The sequence below is a fragment of the Fundulus heteroclitus genome, unplaced genomic scaffold (assembly GCF_011125445.2).
Source record: "Fundulus heteroclitus isolate FHET01 unplaced genomic scaffold, MU-UCD_Fhet_4.1 scaffold_104, whole genome shotgun sequence".
Classification (NCBI taxonomy): domain Eukaryota; kingdom Metazoa; phylum Chordata; class Actinopteri; order Cyprinodontiformes; family Fundulidae; genus Fundulus; species Fundulus heteroclitus.
In genome coordinates, this window is record NW_023396508.1 from 237,039 (window position 1) to 253,147 (window position 16,109).

At 39.9% G+C, this 16,109-nt stretch overlaps 1 protein-coding gene across 1 annotated transcript; it reads right to left on the reverse strand.

Annotated features, from left to right (window-relative positions):
• Nucleotides 1-619: 619 nt before the first annotated feature.
• On the reverse strand, nucleotides 620-2,473 carry LOC118558174 (zinc finger MYM-type protein 1-like). Its single transcript, XM_036128626.1, has 2 exons — nucleotides 844-2,473; nucleotides 620-652 (listed from the first exon to the last, which is right to left on the reverse strand). The coding sequence occupies exon 1, from the start codon at nucleotides 2,398-2,400 to the stop codon at nucleotides 1,324-1,326; it is 1,077 nt and encodes a 358-aa protein (XP_035984519.1). The 5' UTR covers nucleotides 2,401-2,473; the 3' UTR covers nucleotides 620-652; nucleotides 844-1,323.
• Between the last annotated feature and the right edge of the window lie 13,636 nt (nucleotides 2,474-16,109).

Genomic DNA, 16,109 nt, shown 5'->3' on the forward strand with positions numbered 1-16,109 from the left:
CCAAATTAGGCAGGTTTCCACCCAATTAGGCTTCTTTTGAACACAATGAGCTGGAACTAAAATAGCTTATGGGCAGGTTGTAAAAATTTGGGAAGCTTTTTACATTTGTTGGGCTTTTAGAAAGAATTACTAACAAAATATATATCACAATGGTTGTCCATGTCTGGAAAAAAACTAAAACCATTTTAATAAAATGCCATCTCATTAAACTCATTTTACTGGTCAATTTATTTTTTTAAATGAGTCGAATCTGACATCATCGTTGAATAATAGTTATAATGAATAATATTGATTGTTATAATAAAACAAGAAAAGAATAACGGTTAATCAAGTGTCACTATGAAATTGTATTGGTCAGTGTAAACGCCCCAAGAGGGGTTGAGTTCTACTGAAAGAGAAATGTTTGATTGAGCTCTATAAGATAAATTAAGTTTGTATTAAGGTATATTAAGGTAGATTTATTACTCATGTTGGGAAGCTATTGATAGAAGTTATTTTTTTGTTTTTTTTTTCCAGTTGATATATCATGGTTGTTAAAGTGATTTTGTGTGTTATTTGGTTGTCATTTTGTGTACATTGTGGCATGTTCTCATGTGTTTCATACTTCTGCGCCTTTAACAGGGACGTGCAGAGACCGTTGGAGGGGCGGGTGCTCAAAGTTAAAAGAGGGCACATGGGGCACGGATTTAAAACATTATACAGAAACATACCTTGCTGTACAACTGGTTGAAATGTACCAACCCATACTATAAATAATGGAACGTAGAATCAAAATACACCCTATCACACATACTCACATATATGTTTGAGGTCAGTGCAAAGCGAAATGAGTCTGTGTTTTACCTCATGGAACAGCTTCTGTTGAGGGGGTTGGTGCTTCTGTGTTGCTGGAGTTGGGCTGTATTAATCTGATAGTGCAGACACTAAAAAGAGCATGGGAGAGATAGCAGCTGATTAAACAAGTGGTGTGTGTTCATGCAAGATGCAAAGATAACTAACATTTAAAATGGCTCACTCTGACTGACCTGCCACACTGCTGAATTGCTAGAGTCTGTTGCCAAGGCTGACTGCTTAAAAACCAGTTGCTCATTCAAAGCCACAAACACAAACAATACTTCAAGTTTAAAGGTTTCAACCTGTATTTATTAACAAACATATATTCACATTGTATAAGTAACTGTAACTGAAAGGGTAATATTATTCGTGGGAGAAAGACAATAGAGAGAAGGTGGCTCTGTCTTTCTGTCAGTTTCTGTCAGGGTCTGTGCCTTAGTTTTTTTGTTTTTTTTTTACACATCACAGTGGCATTTTTATTTTTTGCAGTTATAACAGCAACCTCCTGTTGCCCATGCTCTTAAAAATGTCAATGACTTCACTGAGGTTGACTGGAATATCCTTTTCAATTGCCAGTAAAAGAAGCTCTGACAACCTTTCTTCTGTGCAAAGGGTGCGAAGTTTTGTTTTCACCAGTTTGAGTTTTGAGAAAGAGCGTTCAACAGTAGCTGTAGAAACTGGAAGAGTGCCATAAGTCTTCAGCAGCTCAGTCAAGTTGGGGAAAACCAGATGTGCATTGTTTTCTTTGACCACTGAAAGAATAGATGTCACACTGATGGGTGAGGGGCATGAGTATGAACTATGGAAGACCTTTAGTTCTGTCTGCAATTTGTCTTCTTCATCAATGTTGTAGAACTTGCAGAGCCTATTCAAAGCTTGCAGTGCCTCTGTTGGAATTTGGGCTGTTTTCCAGTTCTCTGGGACTATCAGGCAGTGGAGGGCATTCAGGATTTCCCATGTGGAGTTATCTTCAGCTTTAAAGCGTCTCTGAAGCTCTTGTGTCATTGTGTCCACAAAAACGTAATACACCTTAACACGATAGTAGTCCTGCAAAGTAGGGAATGTGTGGTCAGCAGTTGCTGTTGTGGCAGTGACCTTGAACTTTGCTGGCATTTTCCTCCTCCGAGCTTGACCAGGAATCTCAGTTGGGGGGTCAAGGCCCACTGATGCAGCCTTCTCTGTAGCCTGTTTAAACATCTTCTCAAACTCCACCTCTGTTCTGCTGTAGGCCAGCCTCTGAAAAACTCCATCTACAACTTTGTATGCTGTCGCTAGGTCTATGTCTTTCTGCTGCAAAGCATCAGAGGCCATCGCAGTCACCTGGAAGATTGGGCAGGTGATCTCCAGACACAGGAAAAATTCAAAGTTGATGCTCCTGAGAAGAATCAATGCATCACCTGCCGAAGAGTCTGGTGGGTCTTGCTGTGTCATTTCCTCAAGAAACTGCATGACAGCTGGGAGGACCTTCCTCAGAGTCTGAAGGGCAGTTTCTCTGCAGGCCCACCGTGTGTCTGAGAGCTTCTGCAGCTCCAGTGGACGCCGATCAGGGTACATAGTCTTCTGCATTTTAATAAATGCAGAGTGTCGTTTGGATGAGTTGGCCACAAAACTATAAAGTTTTTCAACTAAGTTGAAAAAGCTGACAAAACAGATCGTAGACTTTGCACTTTCAACTAACACCAAATTAAGACAGTGAGCCTGACAGTGTACATACAAGGCCTTTGGATTTCTTTTTAGAATTCTTGCCTGAAGTCCCTTAAAGCATCCGCTCATATTTGCAGCCCCATCATAGCCTTGACCCCGGATGTTTTCCAACTTCAGGCCATTTTCTTCCAGTAGAGCTATAACTATCTTTTCAAGAGCATCTCCACTTGTGGTATGAATGTTACACACCTGAAGAAAGCGCTCCTTGATTTGCATGTTATGCACATACCTAATCACAAAAGAAACCTGTTCAGTGTGTGCAGCATCCGTGGTTTCATCCATGAGAATTGAAAAGGTTTTGCTCTCTTGGATTTCTTTTTTGATTACTTGTTTGACTGATATGGCCAAAGCTTTGATCATATCATTCTGACTTCTGTTGGAGAGAAGTGAGACAAGAGGTCTTCTACCAGGTCCCTGCTTCTCTTTTATTGCTTCCAGGTGTAATTTAATTACACTATCATACCTGCTAAACAGCTCCACCAACTCGAGGAAATTACCTCGATTTTGGCTGGACAGGGTCTCATCGTCTCCTCTAAAAGGCATACCCTGTCTTGCCAGGTAAAGAGTGGTTGCCAGTAATCGGGACACGATTTCTCTATTTTTTTCTCTTTCCCTGTCTTTAGCAGCTTGTGATGCGCGGTCACCCATTTCAAAAGCTGCCTCCAGTGATTTCTTTTTTAAGTTATTCCACCTCACCATACCACACATGTGTGATTCTGAGGCACAGTGTTCTTTAATTCTCTCTAGAGCCTTTCTCCACCGATTAAATCCTTCTGATTTCCATGTTTTGCGCCCTTTGTATTTATCCTCACACAAAAAAAGACGGCAGCTGAAACAGAACATGGCATCAAGACTTGGTGAGTACTCCAGCCATGTGTTGTTCTCATACCATTTCTTTTGAAATGATCGCCCCTCTTCATTTTTTGGAAAGGATGAGAGCGCTGGTTGACACGGTCCAATACTGTTGCAAAACTGAATGAAGGCCTCATCACATTTAATGTTTAATTGTAGGACATGGGCAGGATCATTTGGGTGAGTAAGTTCAAGTAGGTGTGAGAATGTTTGCCTATCTCTGGTTTCAATCTCCTCCTGGTTTGATGCTCCTTCTACCTCCACATTTTGTGTAATCTGTAAATCAAGCTTTCCCTCTCTCACCCCAACCTCTGTCTCCTGGTTTGCTGCTTCCTCTACTTTAACATCCTGTGTGGGCTCCTTAACCCCTGAGACCATTCCTCCAGTCTCTGGCTCCTCCTGACTTTCTGTTCCTAGCAAACTCTCATTTCTCTGAGGCACAGTGTCTTCCCCTGTCTTTCCTTCCATCTCCTCCTCTTTCTCTCCTTTCATCTCCTGCTCTTTCTTTCCTTCCATCTGCTCTTTCTCTCCTTCCATCTCCTCATCTTTCTCTCCTTCCATCTCCTCCTCTTTCTCTCCTTCCATCTCCTCATCTGACCTATGATGACTCACTCCCTGTCCATCTGGAAATCAGGCAGAATTTGCTCTTGGATTAATCTAATTAACACCATACACCTAATCATTAATCGATAAATGTATCAATCAATCAATAATTAACACACTACACATATTATAATGTAACAGAACAACATTGAAATTTTGTTTGTTACTGTTGTTTTCTCTAACTGAATATGGCTATAAATAACTGGTGCATGTGTTGCTCTTACCTTTTGTGCTCTTTGTCATCCAGCTGGTGAGTGATCCACTGCCTTTTGCAGCCTCACACAGCTCCTTTTGTTTTTGTTTTAACCTCCTCTCCTTACGAGGCATCTCTGCAAAATGAAATAAGATACTTAAACTACAATCTGATCCACATAAAACACACATACAAACAAAAATTGACATTGCATACCTTTTTTAAAAAAAATTGTACTGCATAGCCACAAGTTTAACCCATTAATATTTTGCCCTTTATTATTCCTAATGCTATAAAATAAAAAATTATTAAATGATATAGAAATAACTTTTTAAATGTTTTTTTGCTTTTATTTAGTTTGACTATTAAGTTTGCGCATGACAGCAAGGGTCCAAAAGTTATACAATTTGTCTGTATGCATATTAGCCTATATGGGCATATTTAATTTTTTTGTGTAAATAAGGAGAGGTTTAGAAATTCAAAACTCAAATTATTTTTGTTGTGCAATGGTCCAAAATGATGTGAATATGCATACTGCACAGTTTTAGTGAAATAAAACAGGAAAAAAACACACCTGTTTGAGAGTAAGATACATATCTCTCTGCACTTTCACATAGCAGGTGAAACAGACAGTAACAACAACAGAAACCTGACGTACTTCCTCCCCATAGCACGCTGTGCGTGTGTGGTGGTCAATTAGCTAGCGGCAGGGATGCAACAACCTACCTACATTCTGGGGCAATGAAAGTATTATCAAAGTATTTAAAAATGACTGGCGGGAATTAATCGGTGACATAATCATATTGTGCATAAAAAGAAGTTAAATACAGAAAATCATTTTACTATGATCGTTTCTGCGCCTCCTCCAGTACCGGTGCCCTATAGTGCATACCCACTTTTTGCGCCGCTGGCTAGGGCTATAACTTGTGAGAGGTGTGTGCAAATTTGCACAGCACAGAGGATGCTCATTGCTTACTTTACTCGGTCAGTCTACTCATCTTGCAACAATAAACCTTGCACAAACTAACACCACTGCAGCACCTACTTACCTGACCAGTTGTTTACTTTTTCTGGAATCGGGAGTCGCAGTGGTTATCCGCAGCAGCAGGGCACGTCACGGCAGTAAGGTTAGCTTGAGGGCACGTTGTGTGAAGCTGACGCGGCCGGTCACATGATCCAGTATATCATGTGACCGGCCACGGTTACCATGGAACAGTAGATCTAAATTATTATTGTTTTGGACATGCACAAACACATAAATACACACACACACACGCAAAAAAAAAAAAAAAAATTAAAAATAATAATAAACCCTACAAAAGGGCACTTTGAGAATCAGGGACAAAGGGGCAGGTGCTCAAGCACCCTCCGCCCCCCCCCCCCCCCCCCCCCCCCCCTCCCCCCTCTGCACGTCCCTGGCCTTTAACATAAGAGAGCTTGAGATTTGGGCTTGTTTTTTTCTTTTTAGTCGGGCAGGTTTTATGCTGGGTTTGGGATGGAAACTAACAGTGAGATACATCAACCTGTAGAGATGTGTCTTGACTCAAAAGTCAAGCATTAGCATACATAAACATGAGCACTGGTGTCAGGCTGAACACCGACAGAAAAAAAAATTCATACTGCAAGTAAGTTTCTTCAGTTTGGCAGTTTTACTGCTTAAGTTAGCTCCTTGTGCTGCTAGCTGTCTAGCTAACCCTCCTAGCATCAATGTTTACTCCAGTGTTGACTTCAATGCTGACGTTTCAAACAGAAATTAATAGCGCTGCTTCCAGCTCGTTCTCGCTTGCTTCTTTGTCTCTTCTTCTAATTGTTTGGTAATCAGACCGAATATCCATCCCGCTCTACCAACACCGACGGTGACCACAGCCGAGCCACGCCGCCGCCGGCTTCGCTCTGAAGGCTATTTGTATGACCAAGCGACCCGCCCCTCTCCAGCTGTAATTGGCTAGCATGGCTTTTTTTCATCACCCCATAAAACTGGACCTTTGAATAGAAGGTTTCCCATCTGCTCTTCATCTCAGAGATGTACTTGGAGTTGTTTGGTTGGATGACTCGCTGTAGCTCATCCAGCACCTGAAAAATAGAAATTTCCCAGAAAAAAAAATGTTCACTGCTAGTCCTTATCAAACTTTCTTCAAAAAAGATCTTTAATGTCTTAGCAATATAAACTTTATGTCAATTATGTCATGCTAAAATAAGTCCCTGCAAGAGCTGAAAATGGGACAAGAGCAGATAATAGGACTGAATAGGACATTACTTACGTGATCCAGTTCTCGGAAACAGGGGTACGCCTCAAGAATCTTTGTTGGTCTTTCTTGCTCCTTTAAGACCTCAGAAGTGATGAAGCGTCTTCGAGACTCAAATTCCATGTTCAGCAAATGAGTTATTGCAGCTTTGTTTGTTTTTTTAGACTTGAACATTTCTTGGAGGGTCTTGTAGTGTCGTGCTTGAGTTTTTAGGCTGTCCATGAGGTCAAGTGAACCAGCTGAAGACATCAGAGGGAAGTTATGGGGGAGAGAGGAAATGAGATTTTCTGTTGTCAGTATAATGAAACAAAAGGAATTAATTAATTAATATTCAGACTTAATATAAAAGATAAGCACGACAATAGAATATGCTTTTGTACAGTCACTGAAATACTTTAAAGCTGTTGAAGGACCAGTGTATGTTATAGGAACAGTGTATGTTATATGAATGAATATGAATTGTTTTTAATACAATACATACATGTTTCCTCACTGCTGTCTTGGCTCTGCATTGGGGTGCTTGTTCTAGTTGACAGATCCAGCAATCGGAATCCCATGGGACTAACAGGTGACTGTTCCAGAATAATGGTGGATGAACTGGATTCTCCATCATCAGTGGTTGAAATGTCTGAACTGACTTCCACATCTTTTCGTGGTTTCTTTGAAGGAGGAACTTTGTCCTTCCTTGGACTTCTGACATTTGAGAGTCTCTTCATGAGCTTTTTAGCAACATGCTCCTGTGAGGAATACATAGTAAACATTAAGAAATGAAAGGAGACTGAAGCTTTCTTATACTGTAATTACAGTTTTCAGCAAAGTCTTGCTCCGTTTTAAACTTCTGTTAGAATTTAGTACTGCATGAACAATATGTATCAACATCTGACAGTTAACATACCATTGTTACTGATTTCACCGTGCCGTGACTACGGTGAAGCACCCTCGGTGGACCCAGTTCGTTTTACCCAGTCAGGCGACTCCCACTTACTTTTTACCTTGAATGTAGGACGCATAAAACAGACAAGTATGCTTTTAGTTATATTTTATCTAAGTAAAGACAGAGAAATAGTTACAGTCACACCAGCGCTGATGGGCCCCTGATCGGCAGGAGGCCTCGAGTGCTCATCACGCAAACATTATAAAGGGATCTCGGGACACACCCATACAAGGGCGGTACACATCCAAACTGTGACATCAGCAGGGAAGCTGTGTCACCTCCGGGGTGGTATCTGATAGATATGTGCCAATCTTTTGGGTCAGTGCCATCTAAGTGTGCCATGCAGTTCTGGGATAAACAGCTCGTTCCACTTGACCTTGTTGATATCCTAACAGACCCCCTGATGATGTGTCATTATGGCACATCACCAAAGATGATCAACCAGTGGAACGACAGCTCTCAGTCTGTCCCTCTCCCAGAACAGTCGGTCATTCCGTCCAGTCCAAGCAATCCAATCACGTCAGCTTCCGGCTTCCAGAGTCCATCCATCTGTGATCTCCATGGCAGTCGATAGTGCGGTTCAGTCTCTGGGGTCACACAATCTCTGCTGGTGTGACTGAAAAGCACTTTGTAAAAACAGTCCAGTTGTCCGTTAGCCCCCCCTGTTGGTGTGCCCCAAAGGCACATCACAACGAAAACAGTTCCAAGAAAAAGGGCCGGACAAACCACAATGGAAACATCTTAGCATCACTCAGCATGAATACTTCATAATTCAGCCTTTTTTACTCAAGCCCACAGTCCAAGCATTTTATCTACAATTTAGGGTTCAACTATTCAAGCTAGGCCTGTTTTAGGTTCCTATGCGCACATTATTTTAAGTTTACTTTAGACTATATAAGCTAAAGGTGTACCTTAATCAAGGCCAAATTCGTCTACTCTACCCCCACCCCAAGAAACCTCCTACTTGGTCCTCCACTCTCCATTCCTATGGACAATCATCCAACACCTTCAGTCCTCACAAATCCAAGAGTACCAGTAGGGGGCATCAGAGGGCAGGCTGAGTCTTCATCACAAAAAACCATCTCTAAGAAATGGCAAAAAAGTGATGGAGCCCCAGTCAAGGGCACTCCCACTCTGGGCCAATCTGAGCGAGAAGACACCCTGTATTGAATCTAGAAATTAGCCTTACCGAGTAACTTATGGATCTGTGATAGCCATCAGATCCTGGTTCTCTATATAACAAAGCAAAAAGTTAGCAAGAACTGCAGGTCTTGGTGTGTGTGTCTGTAACAGAGAGTTTCCATTCTTAGTCATAAAGCCATAGCGATCATCATAATGCAACATCACAGTATAAACATCATAACACATAAAATCAAACATGGTGATGGAAGTCAGTGGAGAAGAGAAAGGAAAAAATCAGTTTTGTGATATAAAAAGAGTCTGTACGTCAATAACGCAAAGTTAAGGAAGCCTTCAGGCCATTCAGGCACAAGGCAGAAAATAATCTAATCGCGCTTAGGGTCTCTTCAGGCAACTCCTCCCGTTGAAGAATAAGGAATCAGAGGTCTCTGGCTTCTTCATCCCCAGTCCTTTTCTTTGTTCCTCCGCATGGACAAAAACGATTTAGTTGGATGGTAATGAGTGTCCTGTCCTTTTTCAGGCAATAAGCATTTTATCCCCAGGAAAATGCTCTGTTGAGATGGTTGGCAGACACCAAGCCTTGTTTACTGTTGGATAACAGAAACAAGGTGTAATTAGTGTTCTCATCAAGACTCCCAATCCTTCTTTCATTTACCTTCTTCAAACACTTTCACATCCAGATATTTCCGTTCACAATTATTATGCTCTTAGCTTTACCTCCTTTACTGTAATCATTAGATCTTGCATTACTCTTATATAAAAGAGAAATCTGAAAGTTCAACGTTATCTACAGCAGCATTTCTCTATAATTCTTTCCCATGTGTGTCTCACCTTACAATTGTCCAACAGTTGAAAAGATCTCTGCAATATAAATTTATCATCATATGTTTCATGGCTACTGTGACACGGTTCATCTCAATTTATCTAGCACACAAGGAATTGTATTAAAACCTTTCAGAAACTTCTTACTGAACCAGCTCCAAAATACTTCACATTTTTCTAAAAGGTCCAACAGAAAAACCCTTAAGTTTGTAAAAGAAAGCTCCACTATATATATTTGCAGAATAATGTTGTGATGTTAATAAGAAGCAGCCCTATGTACTTCTTGTCTTATTTTGAAAAGCTCAGCTAAGAGAAAGGAAGTGTGTGCATGCCCCTCGCCCACACGGAGTTGTGATTGGTTGCTATTCAGGAAGTGGGTGTAGCCCAGGGCGGAGACAGGAAGTAGTTCTGTGAATCACTTTCAGCTTGACGTGCATCAACCCAAAAGACTTGTAGTTGAATGCGCCCTCCACCTGAAGCGAAGAGCAATTCTTACCCCATTAATTCTTGAAATTTTAATCCCTTCTGCTTGTTTTAACAGACCGCTTTTGTAAGCGACCCTAGTTTTATCTTATGTCCCCCTGTTTGAATCTTGTTTGAAACAAACCTTTAAACTGTAGTATGCTGTGAGCAGTAACTCATTGTTGCTTATTAGACACATCGCCCCCTGACCATGTAAGAAGCTCCATACTGCTCTAGGTCTTTAAACCTTTTTCAGTCTTTCAACATTAGTTTAATTGATAATACATCCAAGCATAATTTTATCCCCAAGTAAATCAACCCTTTAACAAGTATCTAGTTCTTGTTCTCATGTGTTTAGTTTATCCTCGAAAAACCTTAAGCAGACATTACTCCGAGTGATTTTCTTACATTCTCATACATTTATCCATTATTACTACTGTTGCTTTTTCTACAGTTTGTCCAAATTTAGGATCTGTGTTTTGTTAACTTATATCACCTAGTGATCTATAAATCCTTATTTTATGTTTGCAACCGTCTTGTCCCAGCAGATTAAAAATTCCCATTCTAGAATTTGCTTTTTTGTTTCATCAATCACTGTCTGTTGTGATTATTGAAGAAATTGTGCAGTTCCTTTAAACCCTCTTAAATATTGACCACCCGTTGGTAAATGATCAGCTTTAAGTTTTGCCCTTCTTCTAATTCTTTGTTTAGCCTTAGTATCTGCACCTTAAATTGACGAATAGTGGAATTCTTTGTATAAACACTTCTCTATGTCCGTATTTGTTTTGGCCTCTATAATTTTGTTCTTTGCATTTTAAGTGTGAACCTGGTCAGGATAGAGAAAGTCATCTCCGATGCTCCTTCTGGCAACCCCAGCAAACCCAAACATAAAATTGTTCACAGTCAGTGTTAGGTTACAGGTAATCCCTGTGGGAACACGACGTCGTCTCCTTTGTTCCAAGCGCCTGGGTCATCGAAACACTCCACCACCTGCGACAAATCTCTGACATTTTCAAACCACAGCAGCCATTCCTGGGTGTCCCACACCCCCTGTCTGTGAAATGTCCCCTTGTCGTAAGCCCAGGCTTTCAGTTTCTCTCCTGTTAAGTGTCCCCCTTTAGAGCCCATTTACCCCAAAGAGTCCAAGAGTGTGTTCTAGGTGCGTTTCCTGAACGCCAACCTCTCCATGTCATGTTCGTGAAACCTTGCAGTTGAATTCCATCACCTGTGAAGCAAAGCAGTCATGCATAGTTCTTTTCAAGATTTTCTTTATCACAGCAGTAGTGTCACTGTCTGATGCCATTGCAGCTCTGATGTTCCTCAGAGCCAACCTTCATGCATTGATATCATGTTGGAGCTGTTATCCTCATCTTGTGTCCAGGAGTGCTTCTGCTGTCCTGACCAGATACCAAACGTCCAACTAATCTAATTGACCTCATTACTTTTCTGCATGTACAAGAGGACGATCGTTAGATTATCCTGGTCTAAAAGACCACTAGGTTAATAGATGGCTAAACTATATTTATGTGGGTTTATTTCTTCTGGATGTTTTAACATTTAGTTAAAGAACAATTATTGTGCTATTTTGTGTTCAAACAGATAGTTGTTAAGTCTCCTCACACCTTTTAGGTAACTGCGTACAATTCCAAACTATTTACACTGGTGCTTTAATCCTAATTTACCCAAGGTATTTACTAGAATAAGGCATTATTCTAAACTTGCAGTTTTACCCATTCAAGTCCTTAACCTTTGTGTTGCTTTACATCCTAATAATTAATTTCTTAGTTGTGCCTCTGCTTACTTTAGGATACCCAGTAAATGTTGTGCTCACAATTTCCCCTTCGCTTGAACAAGGTTAAAAGGTTTAGAGTTCATTCTGCTCATATTGAAAAATTAGCTTGCTCACTCGTTCGTTCATTCGTTTATGCTATTAACTGTTGCTGTAATGCCTACTTTAACTTTTTCGCCCACTAGTTTTTTCATGATCATAATTATCGCCCATTGATGTAATAGCATACATTGTTCTTATCCACTTTCCTTTTACGTTTAGACGGCCCCTCTATGTAATTCCCTTACTGTAATCCCCAATATAAGTTGTCAAACCTTTTAGGTTTAGCATAATTACTTAAGCTGCTCTATGCTCTCATCCCGTAACTTAATATTTTGGTGCAAAATGGATGTCTTTTAGTGGTTCCCCCTATTTCTTCTCATGCATGATGTATTTTATGAAGCTTATTGTATCTTAAAGGTGCCTCTTTGAATCTACTTCAAAACCCCTTGTGGGGTTAATAAAATTCCAAAACATATCTATGTGTGTTTAAATGATTTAAATAAAAACTTTGTTAGAAAAGTAAAAGAAAATCCTTCTTATCAGCGGCCCAAAATCTCTACCAGCTTTGTTTCCAGACCAGTACCACTTGTCCGAATGCGTTTGACCCTCTTATCGCTCGCTAATAACAGCTCTGACTTAAAATAATTAACATCCTAGGGGTTTAATAATAATCTTGATTGCTTTTAATCTGAAAGTTTTCTTCTAAGCGCATCCGCCAATGTGTATGTTTCTAATGTGTGTTTCGTGTTTTAATTATGTGCAGGAAAATCTGATGTGAAATGCAGAAGGGGTGTCTGCCAACTCATCTTTGTTTCGTGTTGCGGTCCATTGAAGGTTATCCGATGCCTCTGTCTTTTCCCCCGCAATTAGTTGTCCATTTTCAGTCCTCATGTCTCAGTTCAACAGCACAACATCGTTCCAGGACGAGCATTGTCCATGAATCTTCTTTCTCCCATCGTTGTGTCTGAAACCACAAGGAATTCTGCCAGCATTTTGCCAATATGGATTTTGTCCAAAATCAAATTGTCTAATACAAGAATTGTCCATCTTCATCCGTAGTGTAGTGTAATTAAGTTGAAAAGAAAAATCAAAACAAAAATTACAAGAAAACTGTCTCAAAACAAAATCAACCACATCGTTCCCTCTAAAACAAAATTATTCTTGAAGTTTTTCACCTTTATCCCATATCTTGATCCCTTAAAATTTATCCAAGCAAAATATTTTACAGACAGTTCAACCTCTTTGTATAAGTTCATTAACAAAAAGCATTTCTCTTAACCTTGTAGCATCACATTCCCCATTAAACCTCTATGCAGCTTCTGCAAAAATTACTGATTTTTTTTTTTTTTTTTTTTTTTTTTTTATTAAAAACTGGATTAGGCAGGAGTCAAGTACATCACCTTTTTCTCCGTCCCCTGGACCACTGTGGCACCGTACTAACTTGTCTCTGAGAATGCCTAAAAAGAGACTAAAATCTCTCCGTTAGCACATTCCAATTATATATGACCAGGTTTCCTTGCAAGAAAAAGCAGAGAACAGGATAGAAATGTTAATGTGAGTCAGTGGAGAGTGGAACAGTTGGAAGAGGTACATGAACAATTTCCAAAGCCACCTTCTTACCTCTAGAAGGATACTGAATACTGAATTGTACTTTATAAATAAATTTGCCTTGCCTAGAAGGTCTCGATATTACCTGTCATAAGTTTGTTAAACTTAGCATAATTTGGTCACTTTTGTCAATCCCTGCACGTCCATTTTAGATCATGACTTCTTACCATACGGCCTGAAAGAGCTCACTTTCCAGAGACTTCTGTTGGAACAAGGTGGCTTTACAGTTTCATCTCACATCATCTGAAAGAAGTAACTCAGAGAAAAACAATTCTGTTAGTGTATTAGGTGACAAAAGAAAACCTGGTCTTTCTAGTGTCCTGGTTCTTAACGTGATGTGTCTAAGTTCTTGGTTGGTCCAGGGGAGGTAGGAATCTCTCGTTCCTTTACTTTCATCATTTTATATTAAAACTTCTCCTCTTCTTAAATTATCTGCCGAACAACCTTGAATATTGTCACTTCTTTGTCACTGGTGATGCAAAAATTAAAGCAAAGGAATCATTTAACAAAGAAATAATCAAAATACACAAAACAATAAAAACCCGAAAGTAAAAAATCTCCCAAAGCGTGCATTATGTGTATTCCAATATCTTATAGCATTCTTTTGATTTCTTTCTAGCTCTTTTGATCATGCAAACTTAGTTATTAGTGCTTTTCAATCTTAAATGGTCAAGGGTGAAACTTTAAAGCAACCATTTTCTCTTTCAGGCTTTTGAGCTTCTGGTGTTTTTCTATACATGATAAGAGTTTTCCCCGTAATTCAGCACATTGAGAAAGCTTACCCAAAAACAAAGAGATTAGAAGTAGAATCTAACTCTTCACAAGCTGGCTTTATTTCATTCTTTCCCTCTGACATAGTTTTCGTGCCCCCAGGCCAGAACACACAGACCCAGCCTTGCCATAACATTCAGATGTTTACATCATGGTCAGATTTGTTTATCATATCTATTGTCCTGTTTCAGATTAAACTGACCCTCTGAGGCTTGCCTCAGCTCAGCATAACTAATAACATCAGATGCTTTTGTAACCGATGACATGCTTAATGTGGCCTTGTGATATCTTGAGACTTCTCAAAATTTCTCATTAGCTGCATTCAAATCCCCAGTAAAAAGAAATAAAATAGATTAATACAGAACCCTTAGAAAAGCAACCATATTTAGTCCCATACAGTTTGTTTAAAGCAGTTTGTCTCATCTATTTAAATCAAAAATCATGTATATCTTAATGCTCTTAAATTCTTCTTTTTAGGCAGCTGTAAAATCCTTTTCTCCCAAACATTCTCCCATATGCTCCCCATATGCTGTTTGCCATTTTATTAATGTTCTAAAATTACAATATAAAAGCTTTTTCTCTGTTATTATTTCAGTTGTCATGAATTCATTGACAAACACAAGCCAAGCACAATCTAATAGCATAACTGAATACAGCCCTAACGCCTCTGGTTGCTGTACTGCATATTTAAGCTCCAAACAACAAAAACTTTTATCCCCAGTCCCAAGTATTTCTTACAGCCCTGGGATATTTTCTGTTTAAGACACGTTAGCATATCTCAGTGTAACAATTTAATTTGGCCAGATATTAAATGTTAAAAAAAACTTTGTTATTTAAATCTCTCTTTTACTTTTACCTTTTTGTTAACCTAGTCCATGCTTAAAATGTCATTTGAATTACGGAGCTGCAGTTCTCCCAAAACAAATGAACATTCTGAAACCATGAACATCACACAGACGAACGTTTAGTTACATACGATACACAAATACATACATTTACATACAAAGATGACATTCAGACAGACAAACACGTGCAGGCCTGCATTTTCTGACTGTCTTAAATAGTTCTATGTTTTTCATAGTTTTTAAACGTCTATAGCAACGCCGAAAGATGTATTTTCAACATGTTAAGTTCCCGCTTAGTTTAAAAGTGGAGAGCTTGCGCTGGCTACGACCCCCGAATGTTTCGTCCAAACACGGTTTTACTCTTCAGCCCCGCAAGGATACAACTCTGTGTCTCGCAGACACCTGGACGCTTACCCCTTTTTGAAAGTTATACGTTGCATTTAATAGTTACGAACAATTTTATCCACAACGGAAGTCCCAGTCGGTCCCCACGTAAACGCTTCCCCGGTGCAACGCCCTTTTAGTTCCGTTTCCGTTTCCTTTTTATTTTTTATTTTATTAAAGACTTTCGCTTTTCTTTTTCTTATTAATCCAACTGCCCCGACCAACTGGTTGCACTTTGAACACCCCCCTGCGCCAAAAACCCCCAAAACAAAACAAAACACAAATACATTTATCTGTAACCTCACTTACACACAAAGACCCATTTGCACACACACACACAGACACACTCAATATCCGCGGATCCAAGCAGTCTCTCTGGCCAATCTTTAGTTAACTCTGTAGGTACCTCCGGTCTCAATCTCATACGCGCTCGTTTTTCGAAAAAGGCTGCTTTTATATTACCGCAAAAACGAAGGTTTTTATGTTCGTCCTCGCGGAAAATAAGGGAGCTCTAAACCCACAATTTCTAGGCTACACGATGTTTAAGAAGCCACGCGTGTTCTCAGTCTCATACGCGCTCGTTTTTCGAAAAAGGCTGCTTTTATATTACCGCAAAGACGAAGATTTTTATGTTCGTCCTCGTGGAAAATAAGGGAGCTCTAAACCCACATTTTCTAGGCTACACAATGTTTAAGAAGCCACGCGTACAGGCGTGTCTGTCAGAATGGCCGCTTTTATGCTACGCACAGAGGAACACGTATTTTTCCTCTGTGCCTAACAAGGGGACCTTTTAAACCCTAAATTCTCAAGGTGCACAGTATTTTCGGAACCCTGGCCAAGGATTCCCGGACTCTCACCTCTGTGACCGCACGCAAATCCC